The sequence below is a fragment of the Salmo salar genome, chromosome 24 (genome assembly GCF_965601325.2).
Source record: "Salmo salar chromosome 24, fSalSal1, whole genome shotgun sequence".
Taxonomy (NCBI): domain Eukaryota; kingdom Metazoa; phylum Chordata; class Actinopteri; order Salmoniformes; family Salmonidae; genus Salmo; species Salmo salar.
Window position 1 is genome coordinate 2,310,804 of NC_138314.1, and position 18,878 is coordinate 2,329,681.

Genomic DNA, 18,878 nt, shown 5'->3' on the forward strand with positions numbered 1-18,878 from the left:
TGTCTTGAAAAACGTTTTGGAACGTGGAGCTACCTCTCGCGTGAACGCGCGTCTCATTCCCGGGGTCACACAACAAGGAGCTATTTGGACATAAATTATGGAGTTTATCGAACAAAACAACATTTATTGTGGACCTGGGAATTCCTGGAAGTGCCTTCTAATGAAGATTACTAAAGGTAAGCGAATATTTCTAGTTTTATTTATGCTTTTAGATGACTCCAAAATGGCGGCTATCTGTATTTCTTGATGTCTTTATCTGAGCGCAGTACTCAGATTATTGCAAAGTGTGCTTTCCACGTAAAGTTATTTTGAAATTGGACAACGTGGTTGGATTCAGGAGATGTTTATCTATAATTCTTTGAATAACAATTTAATATTTTATCAAGGTTTATGAATAGTATTTTTGTAAATCGGTGTGCTTATTCACCGGCAGTTTGAGGCAAAATATTTTCTGAACGTCACGAGCCATTGTAAAATGCTGTTTTTGGATATAAATATGAACATGATCGAACAAAAAATGCATGTATTGTGTAACATGATGTTCTAGGAGTGTCATCTGATGAAGATTGTCAAAGGTTAGTGCATCATTTTAGCTGGTTTTGTGCTTTTGGACAGCTACCGTTGCTTTGAAAATGCTAAGAAAATGGCTGTGTTGTTGTTCTTTTGCTGTGGTGGTATCCTAACAATCTAATGTTTTGCTTTCTCTGTAAAGCCTTTTTGAAATCGGACAATGTGGTTGGATTCAGAAGATGTTTATCTATAATTTTTTGAATAACAGTTTAATATTTTATCAAGGTTTATGAAAAGTATTTTTGTAAATCGTTGTGCTGTTTTGGAGGCAAAATACTTTCTGAATGTCAAGCGCCAATGTAAAATGGGGGTTTTGGAAATAAATATGAACTTGATAGAACAAAAAATGCATGTATTGTCTAACATAATGTCCTAGGAGTGTCATCTGATGAAGATCAAAGGTTAGTGCTGCATTTAGCTGTGATTTAGGTATTTGTGATGCATGCTAGTTGCTTGGAAATGGCTGTGTGGTTTTTTGTGTCTATGTACTCTCCTAACATAATCTAATGTTTTGCTTTCGCTGTAAAGCCTTTTTGAAATCGGACAACGTGGTTCGATTCAGGAGAAGTGTATCTATAAAATGGTGTAAAATAGTCCTGTTTGAGAACTTTGAATTATGACATTTTGTGGTTTAAAATTTGTCGCTCTGATTTGTCACTGGCTGTTGAATAGTGTGGGACGATTTCGTCCAACCTCCCCTAGAGAGGTTAAAGGGAGTGCTCCTAACCGCAGCTTGATACCTGTATAAAAGACACCTGTCCACAGAAGCAATCAATCAGATTCCAAACTCTCCACCATGGCCAAGACCATAGAGCTCTCCAAGGATGTCAGGGACAAGATTGTAGACCTACACAAGGCTGGAATGGGCTACAAGACCATCGCCAAGCAGCTTGGTGAGAAGGTGACAACAGTTGGTGCGATTATTCGCAAATGGAAGAAACACAAAAGAACTGTCAATATCCCTCGGCCTGGGGCTCCATGCAAGATCTCACCTCACATGATCATGAGAACGGTGAGGCATCAGCCCAGAACTACACGGGAGGATCTTGTCAATGATCTCAAGGCAGCTGGGACCATAGTCACCAAGAAAACAATTGGTAACACACTACGCCGTGAAGGACTGAAATCCTGCAGCGCCCGCAAGGTCCCCCTGCTCAAGAAAGCACATATACATGCCCGTCTGAAGTTTGCCAATGAACATCTGAATGATTCAGAGGACAACTGGGTGAAAGTGTTGTGGTCAGATGAGACCAAAATGGAGCTCTTTGGCATCAACTCAACTCGCCGTGTTTGGAGGAGGAGGAATGCTGCCGATGACCCCAAGAACACCATCTCCACCGTCAAACATGGAGGTGGAAACATTATGCTTTGGGGGTGTTTTTCTGCTAAGGGGACAGGACAACTTCACCGCATAATTTGACGGGGCCATGTACTGTCAAATCTTGGGTGAGAACCTCCTTCCCTCAGCAAGGGCATTGAAAATGGGTCGTGGATGGGTATTCCAGCATGACAATGACCCAAAACACACGGCCAAGGCAACAAAGGAGTGGCTCAAGAAGAAGCACATTAAGGTCCTGGAGTGGCCTAGCCAGTCTCCAGACCTTAATCCCATAGAAAATCTGTGGAGTGAGCTGAAGGTTTGAGTTGACAAACATCAGCCTCGAAACCTTAATGACTTGGAGAAGAGCTGCAAAGAGGAGTGGGACAAAATCCCTCCTGAGATGTGTGCAAACCTGGTGGCCAACTACAAGAAACGTCTGACCTCTGTGATTGCCAACAAGGGTTTTGCCACCAAGTACTAAGTCATGTTTTGCAGAGGGGTCAAATATTTATTTCCCTCATTAAAATGCAAATCATTTTATAACATTTTTGACATGCGTTTTGCTGGATTTTGTTATTCTGTCTCTCACTGTTCATATAAACCTACCATTAAAATTATAGACTTATCATTTCTTTGTAAGTGGGCAAACGTACAAAATCAGCAGGGGATCAAATACTTTTTTCCCCCACTGTAGTAGGTACATGACGTAATGACACCACGTAAAATGTTGTGCTACACGTGCAACACAGCATTCCTAACCTAGCCCACAATGTGCGTTGTGTGGATCGAGCAGTCAACAAGTCGAGCAGTAATTTGAAAGAGTAAGAACATTTCAGTAAGACAACGCAAAGGTGAAATCCATTAAAGCCAAGATACTAGAATTCATTGCCCTTGACAATCAACCATTCTCTATCGTGGGTGATGTTGGCTTTCGCCGACTGGTTGAGCACCGGTACACACTACCAAGTGCACTATTTTTCAGATATTGCCCTACCGGCATTACACAGTAATAGCTTCACAACATACATACTATGGAACGCCATTTGGGTCTTTGCGTGCCAAAAAAGATACAGTAGCACTATCAAAGCTGTACAAAAAAGTCTGCAAACAAGCAAACACCGGATACGAACGATGTGTTTTCAATACCGCGTTAGTAATAAAGCATATTTTGTTCGCCCGTAACTTCTGGGGTAGCTAGCTTTAGCTTGGTACCTAGCTAGCACCAATACAACCAGCCTGAAAACAATGACCAGTACAAACTGCAGTCATTTTCATTATTCTCAGCAATGATTTAGGAATCCTTGTGAGTAAGTATTAGCTAGGTTGCCACTTGTTGTTCGCCTATTGAAATTGAACTTCAGTTCATGAAAATAAATAGCTAGCAAGCTACTTAACCATGTTGTCCAAAGCTAACGTTATAAGCAGCCAGCTAGCTTCATCTGGCTAGTGAGGCTCGACCGGACCGGGTTATGTGAAGCTAGCCACAATAAGAATTAGGCACAATAGTGGAATTTGCAGTTTGCCTTCAAAATAAAAGTATGTTATTGACAGTGATGCAAATGAATACAAATAGAAGAATTATGCCATACTTTTATTTTGAAGGCTAACTGCAAAGTCCCCTGTTGTGGCTAATCCTAATTGTGGCTAGCTTCACATAGATGGGTCTGACCAGCATTAAACAAATAAGAAATGTCTTATAAATTAGGGTTATTTTAGATGATGACACCTAGCTATATAGTTAGCTAGCTATTGCTACTAAAACAGATTGTCGTTTTGCTATGTTTTTGGGGAAGAACATTTGTCTGCATCCATGAGCTAGCTAGCTTTTGTTTATGACCAGTACTGTAGGTGTGCGAGACAACTTTACCGGCATCATAGCACACGTATCGATGAATCGTTGTGACATACGAGTGATAGTGTAATCAATGTGTAATTACTGTAGAAAAAAAAATGTATGAACGCGTTGAATTATGTGACGTGCAGTCAAATTCAGGTCCTGATTGGTCAACAAGCTTAATTGACACATCCCAAACGGCGTTCCATAGCAAAGACCCAAACGGCGTTCCATAGACATCCTAGTTGATAATGAAACTGAGCAAATGAACAACGAAACAGCACAGCAAGTTAGTGAAATAAATATGTTTTGATTATGTGTTACTGGTAATGGGGACATACGTAAATGCCAACAAAATAACTTTTGGTCAGTGTGGTGTGTGTGTAACCTTTATTTAACTAGGCAAGTCAGATAAGAACAAATTCTTGTTTACAATGACGGCCTACCCCGGCCAAACCCGGACGACGCTGGGCCAATTGTGCGCCGCCCAATGGGACTCCCAATCACGGCCGGATGTGATACAGCCTGGATTCAAACCAGGGACTGTAGTGACGCCTCTTGCACGGAGATGCAGTGCCTTAGACCACTGCATCCATGTGTGTGTGTGTGTGTGTTAACTGTACTACAATGCTTAACCTGTTATGGCTAGGGGGCAGTATTTTCACGGCTGGATAAAAAACGTACCCGATTTAATCTGGTTACTACTCCTGCCCAGTAACTAGAATATGCATATAATTATTGGCTTTGGATAGAAAACACTCCAAAGTTTCTAAAACTGTTTGAATGGTGTCTGTGAGTATAACAGAACTCAAATGGCAGGTCAAAACCTGAGAGATTCCTTTACAGGATGTGGCCTGTCTGACCATTTCTTGAACTTCTTTGCCATCTCATTCAATTACAAAGGATCTCTGCTCTAACGTGACACTTCCTACATCTTCCATAGGCTCTCAGAGCCCGGGAAAAAACAATGTCGTCATCCCAGCCCCAGGCTGAAACACATTATCGCCTTTCTCAAGTGGCCGATCAAGGGACTGTGGGCTTAGGCGCGTGCCCTGGCCGCCCCCGTCTTTGTGATTTTTCCTCTGTTTGCCGAAAAGGAGATTCCCGGTCGGAATATTATCGCTTTTTTACGAGATAAATTGCATAAAAAATTGATTTTAAACAGCGGTTGACATGCTTCGAAGTACGGTAATGGAATATTTAGAATTTTTTTGTCACGAATTGCGCCATGCGCGCGAACCTGATATACCATTTCGGATAGTTTCTGGAACGCACGAACAAAACGCCGCTATTCGGATATAACGATGGATAATTTGGGACCAAACCAACATTTGTTATTGAAGTAGCAGTCCTGGGAGTGCATTCTGACGAAGACAACAAAGGTAATAACATTTTTGTAATAGTAAATCTGATTTTGGTGAAGGCTAAACTTGCCGGGTGTCTAAATAGCTAGCCCGTGATGGCTGGGCTATGTACTTAGAATATTGCAAAATGTGCTTTCACCAAAAAGCTATTTTAAAATCGGACATATCGAGTGCATAGAGGAGTTCTGTATCTATAATTCTTAAAATAATTGTTATGCTTTTTGTGAATGTTTATCGTGAGTAATTTTGTAAATTGTTAGTAAATTCCCCGGAAGTTTGCGGGGGGTATGCTAGTTCTGAACGTCACATGCTAATGTAAAAAGCTGTTTTTTGAAATAAATATGAACTTGATTGAACAAAACATGCATGTATTGTATAACATAATGTCCTAGGTGTGTCATCTGATGAAGATCATCAAAGGTTAGTGCTGCATTTAGCTGTCTTCTGGGTTTTTGTGACATTATATGCTAGCTTGAAAAATGGGTGTCTGATTATTTCTGGCTTGGTACTCTGCTGACATAATCTAATGTTTTTCTTTCGTTGTAAAGCCTTTTTGAAATCGGACAGTGTGGTTAGATAAAGGAGAGTCTTGTCTTTAAAATGCTGTGAAATAGTCATATGTTTGAAAAATTGAAGTTTTTGTATTTTTGAGGAATTTGTAATTCGCGCCACGCCTATCATTGGATATTGGAGCAGGTGTTCCGCTAGCGGAACGTCTAGATGTAAGAGGGTTTTTTTTTTTTTGCCAAGGAAAATATCGGCTATTGTATCGCCCAAAAATGTCATATCGGTGCATCACTAAAAATGATGCTGTTTGAAAAGACAGTCCAAAATTTCTGCCTGTTGTGGTGGGATGGAGTTTTGGCCTGCCTGGTGACATCACTAGGCGGTTAATTAGTTAATAGACCAATAAGAAAGAGTTCTATACCTCTCTGCCAACAACAGCTAGTTCAGTTTTCGCCTGCCAGTCAGACCACTCCCAGACAGTCCTAGCAAAATTAGTTATTGGGAAATGTATTGCAAAGAAGCCATTTTTGTTTCTTTTTGACCAGTAAGGGACTTAATTGCTACTCAGGTATTATTTGATACTGAGATAAAAACGGCAGTATTGGATCTTTAACATAAATAAATAAAAGTGTTTGAACACTTCAGATAAAAATAATCACTCAATCACATATAGATACAAATAAAACCTGGGTGTTTTTTTTCTTTCCCCCAAGAAAACGCTGTAAAATAGCTGCTAGGTGTTTTTTCCTTCAAAGGAGCACCAGCATCGTTGTCAAATCTAAACAAAGACAGTAAAATTACATGGTTACCAGAGTAACAATTATGGGGGTAGTGTGTGTGTGGTGTGTGTGTGTGTGTGTGTGTGTGTGTGTGTGTGTGTGTGTGTGTGTGTGTGTGTGTGTGTGTGTGTGTGTGTGTTCAGGGACTACATCCTCTGTGTCGGCACTAAAATAGCCAACTGCCCCTTATTCCTGTTGGATGGTGATGGGTTGAACACAGAAATCAATGCCATGTAATTACAGCTGAACTGAACAGAGAGAAAGAGCCATTTACTATTTGGAAAACACCAGATTAGTCCCAAATGGCACCCTATTCTGGGCTCCCGAGTGGTGCAGCAGTCGAAGACACCGCATCTCAGTGCAAGAGGCGTCACTACAGTCCCTGGATCGAATCCAGGCTGCATCACATCCGGCCGTGATTGGGAGTCCCATAGGGTGCGGCGCACACTTGTCCCAGTGTTGTCCGGGTTTGGCCGGGGTAGTCCGTGATTGTAAATAAGAATTTGTTCTTAACTGGCTTGACTAGTTAAATAAAAGGTTAAATGGAAGAAGAAAAAAAAGCCTATAATAGTGCACTATTTTTGATCAGAGCTATGTTCAACAGTATTGCACGATGTGGGAAATAAGTTGACATTTGGGACTTCTTTGTTCAACATTCGTTCAACACACAGCTGCACATATAGGCCAACCGCATGCCATGGTATTCAGTGGCATATAGCCTAAGGGGGGCTTTCCTCCAAAACCCAGTCAACCCACTAACAATTCCACTGTCCCTGAATGTCCCACCAGGAAGTAAGAATAATGTGTCCCAAATGGCACCCTATTTCCTTTACAGTGCACTATTTAGGGAATAGGGTGCAATTTGTGATGCAGACTGTGGCTACTGTAAACCAATTACAGGGTTCTGACTCAACAGGTTGAGCAAAAAGGTCTTGAGCTGGGCTCGCCATTGGGTCATTCCTGTCCTCTCTTAGGGTATTTTAGGTGTGTGAACTAACGTGTGGAAGGAGGAGGAGGAGAAGGAGGAGAGGGAAGCTTCGGGTTGGAATGCAGGGGAGAAGAAGTGCGGTTGTTGTCCACTGTACAACCAAGATAATCTAAAGGTGTGTGTGTGTGTGTGTGTGTGTGTGTGTGTGTGTGTGTGTGTGTGTATACAGTGCATTCGGAAAGTAGCAGAGAGCAGAGCAGAACTAGGACAGAGCAGCAGAGTGCAGAGACTGATTATTAGGCTTTTGATCACTGGGAGATCATCAATCAGTAAACAACCACTTCAGACACTGGCCTTCCCTCCATCTTTCTTCCTCTATTCCTCTCCCTTCTGCATCCTTCCTCTGCTTCTCTGTTCACCCTACATCCTCTGATCCTATCTACTGCCCCATCAGTAGACTAGGTCTGTCTATTGTTCTAGCTGCTCTTAGGAGGAAGTGATGTCAGGGTAAATACATCATAATAATACAATCATAACACTTCTGCCCCAAACCATTATTCCTCCTCCACCAAACTTTATAGTTGGCACTATGCATTCGGGCAGGTAGCGTTCTCCTAGCATCCGACAAACCCACTGCCAGATGGTGAAGCTTGATTCAGTGTTTCCACTGCTCCAGATTCCAATGGCGGCGAGCTTTACACCACTAGCCGACGCTTGGCATTGCGCATGGTGATCTTAGGCTTGTGTGTAGCTGCTCGGCTATGAAAAGGCATTTCATGAAGTTCCCGTTGCTTCCAGAGGCAGTTTGGCTCTTGGTAGGGAGTGTTGCAACCGAGGACAGACTAGTTTTACTCGCTACGCGCTTCAGCACTTGGTGGTCCCATTCTGTGAGCTTATGTGGCCTACCACTTCGCGGCTGGGCCGTTGTTGCCCCTAGACGTTTCCACTTCACAATAACAGCACTTACAGTTGACCGAGGCAGAACTAGCAGGGCAGAAATTTGACAAACTGACTTGTTGGAAAGGTGGCATCCTATGACGGTGCCACATTGAAAGTCACTGAGCTCTTCAGTACGGGCCATTCTACTGTCAATGTTTGTCTATGGAGAATGCATGGCTGTGTGCTCGATTTTATACACCTTTCAGCAACGGTTGTGGCTGAAGTAGTCGAAGCCACTAATTTGAAGAGGTGTCCACATACTTTTGTGTAAACATTAAGAACACCTTCCTAATATTGAGTTGCACCCCCCCTCCCTTTTGCCCTCAGAAGAGCCTCAATTCATTGGGGCATGGACTACAAGGTGTTGAAAGCGTTCCACAGGGACGCTAGCACATGTTGACTCCAATGCTTCCCACAGTTGTGTCAAGTTGACTGGATGTCCTGTGGGTGGTGGACCATTCTTGATCCATAAGGGAAACTGTTGAGCGTGAAAAACCCAGCAGTGTTGCAGTTATTGAGACAAACCGGTGCGCCTGGCACCGACTACCATACCCCATTAAAAGACAAATATTTTGTCTTGCCCATTCCCCCTTTGAATGACACATATAGTATACACAATCCATGTCTCAATTGTCTCAAGGCTTAAAAATCCTACTTTAAACCTGTCTCCTCCCCACCTAAACTGACTGAAGTGGATTTAACAAGGTACATCAATAAGATTTCATAGCTTTCACCTGGTTAGTCGGTCATGGTGGTGTTCATAATGTTTTGTATACTCTGTCTGTCTGTCTGACACATACACAGTATGTGTAGGGCAGTTCCACGAGTGTTAGTGGAAACCTAACAGCTGATCTAGGCACACAGTCAACTCTGGACGTTGACTGTGTGTGTGTGTGTGTGTGCGCGCGCGTGTGTGTGTGTTTATGACGACTAACTGTTATCGTATTACGCCTCGATCATACCTACAGCGTCATTACGCAAAATGGTATGCAGCATCATCTGGATAGGTGTTCAACATTCACCTTCTGCTACCATTTCTGACAGGGCGTCTACGTATACAGTTTGATGCATACATTCGATAAATCCAACGTATGCCCAGGGGCGAAAATCTGATATCAACTTTGGGGGGGGACAATTACATGACATTTTCTCAAGAGCAATTCCTGAGGGGGACACCAAAAGTAGTGCTGTAACACATAGCCTACATTGTAATATGGTAAATGTATATTGAGGAACCAAAGAAATAAGGTGTTTGCCGTACTCCTAACTACCGGTACCCAAAACTACACAACTACTCACAACAGCAATACCATTGCCTTTAACAAATCTTAGTTCAGTCACCAGTTTAAGTTGAGAGTGGGGGTATCCATGGCATTTTCCAATTATGTTCCTATTTTACAAGTTAAAAAAAAATGGAGAACCTTTCATAATGTTGCCAAACAAAGACTCAACAAACTTACCTGAGACTCCCTGTCTCTGCCAGTCTGTCCCTGCATATCTGTCCCCAACTCTGCTGTCTGTGTGCCATCTGTTGCCTGCTCTGCCTAATGACATCATTGTGAAACATTTCCATTAGAATTTCATTTCTTTCTTATGAACATTTTATCAACTAGTCTTTGAGATATTAGGCTAGGGTTCTTACTTTGCGTTTTGGTGTACTGAAAAATACTCTGATGTCCGTCTTTTATTTTTCTGCCATTTTTCTACCTGGCTGGCTACACACACACACACACACACACACACACACACACACACACACACACACACACAGTGTGTAGGTTATTTACAGTAGGAGATGGGCTTCTATCATCTTATCTTTTATCATTCTATTTGGGCTTCGATCTAAAAGGTAGCTAGCAAATGTGAAACGGATTAAAATGACAAGAGTTGACAGCTGTATGAGTTCACCATTTACACAACATATGCTGCAACCTTTTGTAATTTTAATAGTTTGTTTCATATTGGCAGGCTTCCAACAATAGCTGAATTTGCAAAGCTAGCGAGCACCAATTCAGTTTCAGTGGTGTTTGCTATAATCTTTGCTACCCGGGTTAAATAAAATAAATAAATAAAAGTTCCCTTGCGACAATTTAGCTTTTGCAACGAGACCATTAAATATATTTAAGACAATGGTAGAAGAGAGTGTAGTTCTGTTCAGTTTGGACTTCAGTTTATCGCTAACCTTATCACAGGGACTTTGAAGCACTAACTTATATCATCTGCATGCTGATCTCGGAATAAATTGACGATAGCAAAGATTCCATCTTTGACGAGGCCACATAAATGGAATAGGTACTAGCTAGCTTAATAGTTCATATTTGCGCGCTAGCTCTGCATATTCAGCTAGTGCGTGTGCGCGATTGACTGGATTCACCTCACCTCAGTTACGTTCATTGAGTGCCTTTCAGACAGTGGCTACGACCCCTCTGTTACCTTGCCAGTGGATCAAACCATTGTGAGGAAAAGGGTGGGGGGGGGGTCGCAATCTTTTGAAACTTAAAAACGCGCTATTAAGTGTCTATAATCAGCACAATTGCTTTCATTGCATATTATTAATATTATTTAAATTACATAGTTATGTTTCAGTGATATATTGGGGGGGACAAATCATATTTTTCCCAGGATGGGGGGGTCGTGTCCCCCCCCGGGATTTCCGCCCCTGCGTATGCCCCACACAGAACGCACTGCAACTCCCTCTGCAACGCAATGCTGCAAGGTAAACGCAACGTTCCATTGGAAATTAATATACTTGTGGTGTACAAAAATGCAATGGACGTTGTCGGTGTGATTAAGGCGTAAGAGTGTCACGGCACTGCTCTTCATGGCAACAACCCCAGACCATCCAATCAGAATTCTGCACCACCATTAGATCCAGCCAATGAGAGACCAGATAGCTCAGAGCAATTTGGTGCAAATGTGTTCCCCACGAGGGGTTTGACTTCAACACCACCATGCCTTTGGCCCCCTGTCCCATGCCCTTTGCCTCACCAAAGAGAAATGCTTACCAGTAAGCGTATATGAGTGCTAGCTCCAGTCAGAATACACTCACCACCAGATTATTTACAGAGATAAGAGGAACAGCTCTCCTAGCAGGGAGGGAGCTGAGAGTTGAGTTGAAAGGCAACAGGAAGGAGGACATGTGGGCAATGGGCCCTGGTCAAAAGTAGTGCACTATATAGGGAATAGAGTGCCATTTGGTACTCAGAGGAATCTTTAACTTTGTCCACTCCCTCTCCATGAGATGATGGTGTGGAGGGTGTGTCAAGTTGGACTACATGCAGTGGTCTAATGTACTTAAGCAAAAATACACAGAAAAAATGAATTCCTCGTCAATGCCTGTGCGAAGTTTCTGGATATTGGCCGGTACTGAAACACGCTGTGGTACACATCAATCCAGAGCATCCTAAACATGCTCAAGGGGTGACATGTCTGGTGAATATGCAGAACTGGGACATTTTCAGCTTCCAGGAATTCTGTAAAGATCCTTGTAATGATCAGGACGTGCATTATCAGGCTGAAACATGAGGTGATGGATCTCGTCAAGGTATCTCTGTGCATTCAAATTGCCATTAATAAAATGTTATTATGTTCGTTGTTTATAGCTTATGCCTGTCCATACCATAACCCCACCGCCACCATGGGACACCCTGTTCACAATGTTGACATCAGCAAACCACTCGCCAACACTACGCCATACACGCTGTCTGCCATCTGCCCGGTACAGTTGAAACCGGGACTCATCCGTGAAGAGCACACTTCTCCAGCGGCCATCAAAGGTGAGCATTTGCCCACTGAAGTCAGTTACGATGCTGAACTGCAGTCAGGTCAAGACCCTGGTGAGGATGACGTGCACTTCCGAGATGATTCCTGACAGTTGCTGCAGAAATTCTTCAGTTGTGCAAACCCAGTTTCATCAGCTGTCCAGGTGGTTGGTCTCAGACAATCCCACAGGTGAAGAAGCCGGATGTGGAGGTCCTGGGCTGGCGTGGTTACCCATGGTCTGCGGTTGTGATGCCAGTTGAACGTACCACCAAATTCTCTAAAACGACGTTGGAGGTGGCTTATAGTAGAGAAGTTAACATTCAATTATCTGGCAACAGCTCCGGTGGACATTTCTGCAGTCAGCATGCCAATTGCACGCTCCTTCAAAAGTTGAGACATCGGTGGGATTGTGTTGTGTGACATAGCTGCATATTTTAGAATGGCCGTTAATTGTCCCCAGCACAAGGTGCACCTCTGTAATGATCATGCTGTTTAAGCAGCTTCTTGATATGCCACACCTGTCAAGTGGATGGATTATCTTGGCAAAGGAGAAATTCTCCGTAACAGCGATGTAAACAGATTTGTTGACAATTTTAGAGGAATAATATTCGGGGATCTTCTATTTCAGCTCATGAAGCATGGGACCAACACTTTACATGTTGCGTTTATATTTGTCACTTAACCTGTTAGGGCTAGGGGGCAGCATTTGCACGTCTGGATAAAAAAAAATGTACCCGATTTAATCTGGTTACTAATCCTACCCAGTAACTAGAATATGCATATACTTATTATATATGGATAGAAAACACTCTAAAGTTTCTAAAACTGTTTGAATGGTGTCTGTGAGTATAACAGAACTCATTTGGCAGGCAAAACCCTGAGACATTTTCTGACAGGAAGTGGATACCTGATGTGTTGTATTGACTTTAAACCTATCCCATTGAAAAACACGGGGGCTGAGGAATATTTTGGCACTTCCTATTGCTTCCACTAGATGTCACCAGCCTTTACAAAGTGTTTTGAGTCTTCTGGAGGGAGATCTGACCGAACAAGAGCCATGGAACGATGATGTCCCATTAGACACCTGGCGCGCGAGTTCATGTTGGGTACCCTCGTTCCAATACGTTATAAAAGAGTATGCATTCGTCCACCTTGAATATTATTCATGTTCTGGTTAAAAAAGGCCATAATGATTTATGCTATACAACGTTTGACATGTTTGAACGAACGTAAATATATTTTTTCCCCTCGTTCATGACGAGAAGTCCGGCTGGCTTAGATCATGTGCTAACAAGACGGAGATTTTTGGAAATAAATGATGAGCTTTTTTGAACAAAACTACATTCGTTATGGACCTGTGATACCTGGAAGTGACATCTGATGAAGAGAATCAAAGGTAATGGATTATTTACATAGTATTTTCGATTTTAGATCTCCCCAACATGACGTCTTGTCTGTATCGCAACGCGTATTTTTCTGGGCGCAGTGCTCAGATTATTGCAAAGTGTGATTTCCCAGTAAGGTTATTTTTTAATCTGGCAAGTTGATTGCGTTCAAGAGATGTAAATCTATAATTCTTTAAATGACAATATAATATTTTACCAATGTTTTCTAATTTTAATTATTTAATTTGTGACGCTGACTTGACTGCCGGTTATTGGAGGGAAACGATTTCCTCAACATCAATGCCATAGTAAAACGCTGTTTTTGGATATAAATATGAACTTGATAGAACTAAAAATGCATGCATTGTCTAACATAATGTCCTAGGAGTGTCATCTGATGGAGATTGTAAAAGGTTAGTGCATCATTTTAGCTGGTTTTATGGTTTTGGTGACCCTGTCTTTGACTTGACAAAACATTACACACAACTCTTGTAAATGTACTGTCCTAACATACTCTAAATTTATGCTTTCGCCGTAAAACCTTTTTGAAATCGTAAAACGTGGTTAGATTAAGGAGATGTTTATCTTTCAAAGGGTGTAAACTAGTTGTATGTTTGAAAAATTTGAATTTTGACATTTATTTGGATTCAAATTTGCCGCTCTTGAAATGCACCTGCTGTTGATGGAGTGCACCACGGGTGGCACGCTAGCGTCCCACCTAGCCCATAGAGGTTAAGTCGTTTTGGGGGGTATCTGTACTTTTCTATTTGACAACTTTTACTCCACTACATTTCTATAAAAACATGTACTTTTTACTGCCATACATTTAACCTGACACCCAAAAGTACCCGTTACATTTTGAATGCTCAGGCAGGTCAGCAATATGGTCAATTCACGCACCTATCAATTTAGCGCGTTGTCATCCCTACTGCCTCTGATCTGGCGGACTCACTAAACACATACTGCGTTTGTAAAGGATGTCTGAGTGTTGGAGTGTGCCCCTGTCTGTCCGCAAATAAAAAAAAATTAAAAACATACAATTATGCTGTCTGGTTAGCTTAATATAAGGAATTTTATGTACAGCATTTACTTTTACTTATGACACTTGAGTAATTTTTCTACCCTTGTACTTAAGTACATTTCAAACAGGATACTTAAACTTTTACTCAAGTACTATTTTACTGGGTGACTTTTACTTGAGTAATTTTCTGTTAAGGTATCTTTACTAGGTATGCAAAATATATCGATGAACATGTCGGAATCGGCCGATATTAGCTAAAAAATGCCAACATTGGTGTTGGCCCGATGCCTAGTTTAACGCCGATGCGCAAAACCGATGTCAAAGCTGAAGTGCATACCTATATAACGTAGGTACATGACGGTACGTAAAATGTTGCACTACACGTGCAACACAGCATTTCTAACCTAGCCCACAATGTCTGCTGTGTGGATCGAGCAGTCAACTAGTCGAGCAGTCATTTGAAAGAGTAAGAACATTTCAGCGAGACAACTCAATGGCAAAATCCATTAACGCCAAGATAATGGAATTCAATGCCCTTGACAAATCAACCTCTCTGTCATGGGTGATGTTTGTTTTTGCCGACTGGACGAGCACCGGTACACGTTGCCCTACCGGAGTTACACGGTAATAGTGTCACTGCTATTAGCTTCACACAACAGAACGCCGTTTGGGTCTTTGGGTGTCAAAAAAGAGCCATCAAATAACACTATTTGACAAGTCAAAAAACACTTTGACGCATTAAATAAGCTTTTAATTTGACACGTCAAATAACACAGTTCTATTATAGAATGTTGTGTGTTCTGAACTTGCATGTGCAAGCCAAGCGCCACCACTAATATCTGTAGCACTGTTAAAGCTGTACAAAAAAAGTCTGCAAAAAAGCAAATACCGACCACGAACGATGTGTTTACAATACCAGAATTATTTGTTCGACCACAACTTCTGGGGGGTAGCTAGCTTTAGATTGGTACCTAGCTAGCACCAATACAACCTGCCTGAAAACAATGACCAGTAGAAACTGCAGTCATTTCATTATTAACCAATATTTAAAATGATCTAAATCATTGCAATCAGTATCGGGTTTTTTGGCAAGGAAAATATCGGATATCGGTATCGGCCAACAATGTCATATCGGCGCATCACTAATCTTTACTTTTACTCAAGTATGACAATTGAGTACTTTTTCCACCACTGACTACATGATAACCTCTAGAAAGGTAGTAGTAACATGAATACATTCTAACATACTCGGAGTAGCAGGTACTTAATATTTTCTCCAACAGTAATTTCTTCCTTCAACTGTCCCTTTAGAAACCTTACTGTTCATCAGAAACATGCTATACTATAAGATGTGTTTTCTTTAACTGGAACCAAGCTTATCTAGAAAACTGGACAGTTTGAATCAACCTACTCCAGTTTGTGAGCAATACTAATTATAGTCCTAATTGAGTACTGGCGGGCTGATCAGAGAGAGAGAGTGTGTGTGTGTGTGTGTGTGTGTGTGTGTGTGTGTGTGTGTGTGTGTGTGTGTGTGTGTGTGTGTGTTGGTCAGACCGCCACTCTCATGAAACCAAACAGTTCCCTGGGAGATTAGAACTTCCACGGTGGCTTCTATCCTATGGCCTTCTGGGGGATTACTGCTGGGACCACCTGCTCCACGCTACAGCGGTCAGCAAGTCACGAGCCCCTCTGGCACACACACACACCCTTAGGTCTGCTCTGAACATGTATCTCTCCAATGTGGGACCTTGAAGCAACACATACATACATACATACATACATACATACATACATACATACATACATACATACATACATACATACATACATACATACATACATACATACATACATACATACACTCAAAGTAGGCCTACATACTGTACTCACATGTGCAAACATTCACATGCTCTCACATGCTCCTCCTACAGACTCTCACACACACACACACTGTAACACACACTCTTCCCCTCAGAAGGACACATTGAAAATCAACGTGCATCTAGTTAACATGTATTATCACCTCCTGGAAATTCAAATAAGGTTCTACTGTATGACTGAAGTCCTCACCCAATAGAGAGTGACACACTACTGTAACAAACACACTACTGTACTTTTTTAACAGCTACTCACTCTAGAATGGAGCAAAGGTTCTAGTCAATACAGCTGGGCAGATAGAACAGTGGAACCCATTGAGGCTGTGTGGAGGGTTGACAGTGACTGTATAATAATGATCCACTCACCACAAGCTATTTCAACAAACAAGCAAGATTTGTCTCAATAGTAAAATTGTTCCATCTTTGAAAGCCTCTATAAGGCATATAGGCTATGGATTTTTCAGAAATGTGTGACAGTGCTTGTGAAGACTTAAGAAACGCGCAATAAAGCCTGCACAAGTAGTTTCTTTAAAGTGGGTCTGTAAATTGTTTTATTGGATTTAGAGTATAGTGATAATCACATGCTGAAAAGACAGGATTTAATACTAGACTGATGAATAACATATTCATCAGCACTCCCCTGTTTGTTGTTGAATTAATACAGTAGCTGTGTAAACAAATGCCATATTGAGGGTTGAGAGGACTGGGTTTTGAAGCTGCTGGGTGTCATGAGGTCAGCAATGTGATCATCATCAACCCGTTACACACACACACACACATACACACACACACACACGTAATGGTTGACCCTTCCAGCGATCCTCATCCCAGCAAGCTTATCCCCTGCTGGGGCCAGACAGACAGACAATACTGAGCCAAGTACAGAGAGAGCCTTTGGGGTGCGTCCTTCCACACACACTTCTGAATTGATGTAGCCTAACATGAAATTAGGCTATACACACACTTATTTTCAAATCAATAGACATTTAAACTTGAAAGATTTAAAAGTAACAGAATAGAAATAGTCAAACATAATATTCTATATCACAGGAATCTAAACTACGTGTAAATAATGCACAGCTACTTGACACCAAGCGCAAATATTTGACTAAATACTTAAGGCGTCATTCTTATTGGCGGAGAGGGCGAAACTCTACAGGTGAATTCACAAGGTTATAAACGTTGGTTGCTCCATATGTAGCAAAGGTACAGCCACCCGATCACCACCTCATGACCGTAAAACACCTAAAATATATATGTATTACAAAAACCTACAGCATATTCTTGGAACGCAGCGGGTTATGATACAGCGATGCGGTATGCTAAAAGTTAGTCTATAATGGTAAAACAAACTACAGTTGACTTACTCCGACATGTTCGCCCTTGCCTGGATACACAGCCACTCTTCCGCCTCCTTTCACAGGCATTCTGCGCTGTAAAAGTTGTGAAACACTGTCGCCTTATGTTAACCGTAAAACAAGTGTCTTAATTATGGCTTGTAGAACTGGTATCTCTTAAAATATACCCTATCCTAATCTCTAAAATGGAACATGGCTTGTGACTGCGGTCCTAAAAGACTTCCCTAGCTCGCTGTAACTCCCGAGATCCTTTAAAATTATTGCTGTGATATCGATGGGAACCGAAACGTTCTTACCAACAACTGGGGTGTATTCTTTCCGTAAATTCTGTTGAAATACGTTTCTTAAACGGAAGCAAACGGAACGAAACGGGGAGGGACCTAACTGAATTTGTCCAATACAAACTCTCGTTTAAGTTGCAAAACGAAACGTTTTACAACTGTTTGGCGGAATTAATACACCTCAGAGGAGACTTTGAACTCAGTTAGCCTACTTCATGAATACCGAGATGAAATTGAGGGGTCAACTAATGTTGCCCATTTCTATATCAGTTTCAATGGTCGTCTACAAACGGATTGAATGACTGACATGTTTAATAGGCTATTTTGTGTAATCTTATTCCGACATAGGAACGTTTTGTACCTATTTTGTACGATGATATTTTATTCAACCCCCTCTGCCAGAGTGGACTCTTCCGGATTGGATACATTGATTTAACTGTTCTCTAAAAGTTAACAAAAAACAAAACGGTATTTACTTACAGAAAGTAAAATTCTATGAATTCATTGAGGGCCTTGAAAGCCTAGTGTAATAGTAGAGTTTCAATAAATGTATTTTTTTTATGATAAAACATAGTGATCTGTCCTCTGTCTATCTAACACAGCACAACAGGAGAAGAGTTAATATCGTCAGCTTCTGCGTTATAAGGAAAATATTTAATTCAAAAGGGTTAAACTAAATCCTGTAAGGCAGACAGACTGTAGTCTTATATTGACCTCTAATATTCCCTCTAGAATGGATGAATAGAATATATCCTGCACAATTCATGCATCTTTGGACTGCAGGGTAGTGACAATACTTTTAAGCAAACTGGAGTCTGCATTTGATTCTATAACTGTTATTTATCTCCACAGCTCCACAGCTCCATTGACAGTGATGGCGCCGGAGGGGATGGCTGCCGTCTTATCAGCTCTTAACCAACCATGCTATTTTGTTTGTTTTTTCGCGTTGTTC

General features: G+C 41.6%; 1 protein-coding gene across 3 annotated transcripts in view; it reads right to left on the minus strand.

Annotated features, from left to right (window-relative positions):
* The window catches only part of LOC106584891 (tight junction protein 2), a 115,849-nt gene extending 97,872 nt beyond the window's left edge, over positions 1 to 17,977 (minus strand). The window contains exon 1 of one of the 3 annotated variants that reach the window (XM_014170512.3): positions 17,655 to 17,977. In XM_014170512.3, coding sequence (XP_014025987.3) covers positions 17,655 to 17,714 — 60 coding nt within the window. In that variant the 5' untranslated portion in view covers positions 17,715 to 17,977. The remainder of the gene's footprint in view (positions 1 to 17,654) is intronic. The other 2 variants (XM_082968389.1, XM_082968388.1) reach the window with 2 other exon arrangements.
* Between the last annotated feature and the right edge of the window lie 901 nt (positions 17,978 to 18,878).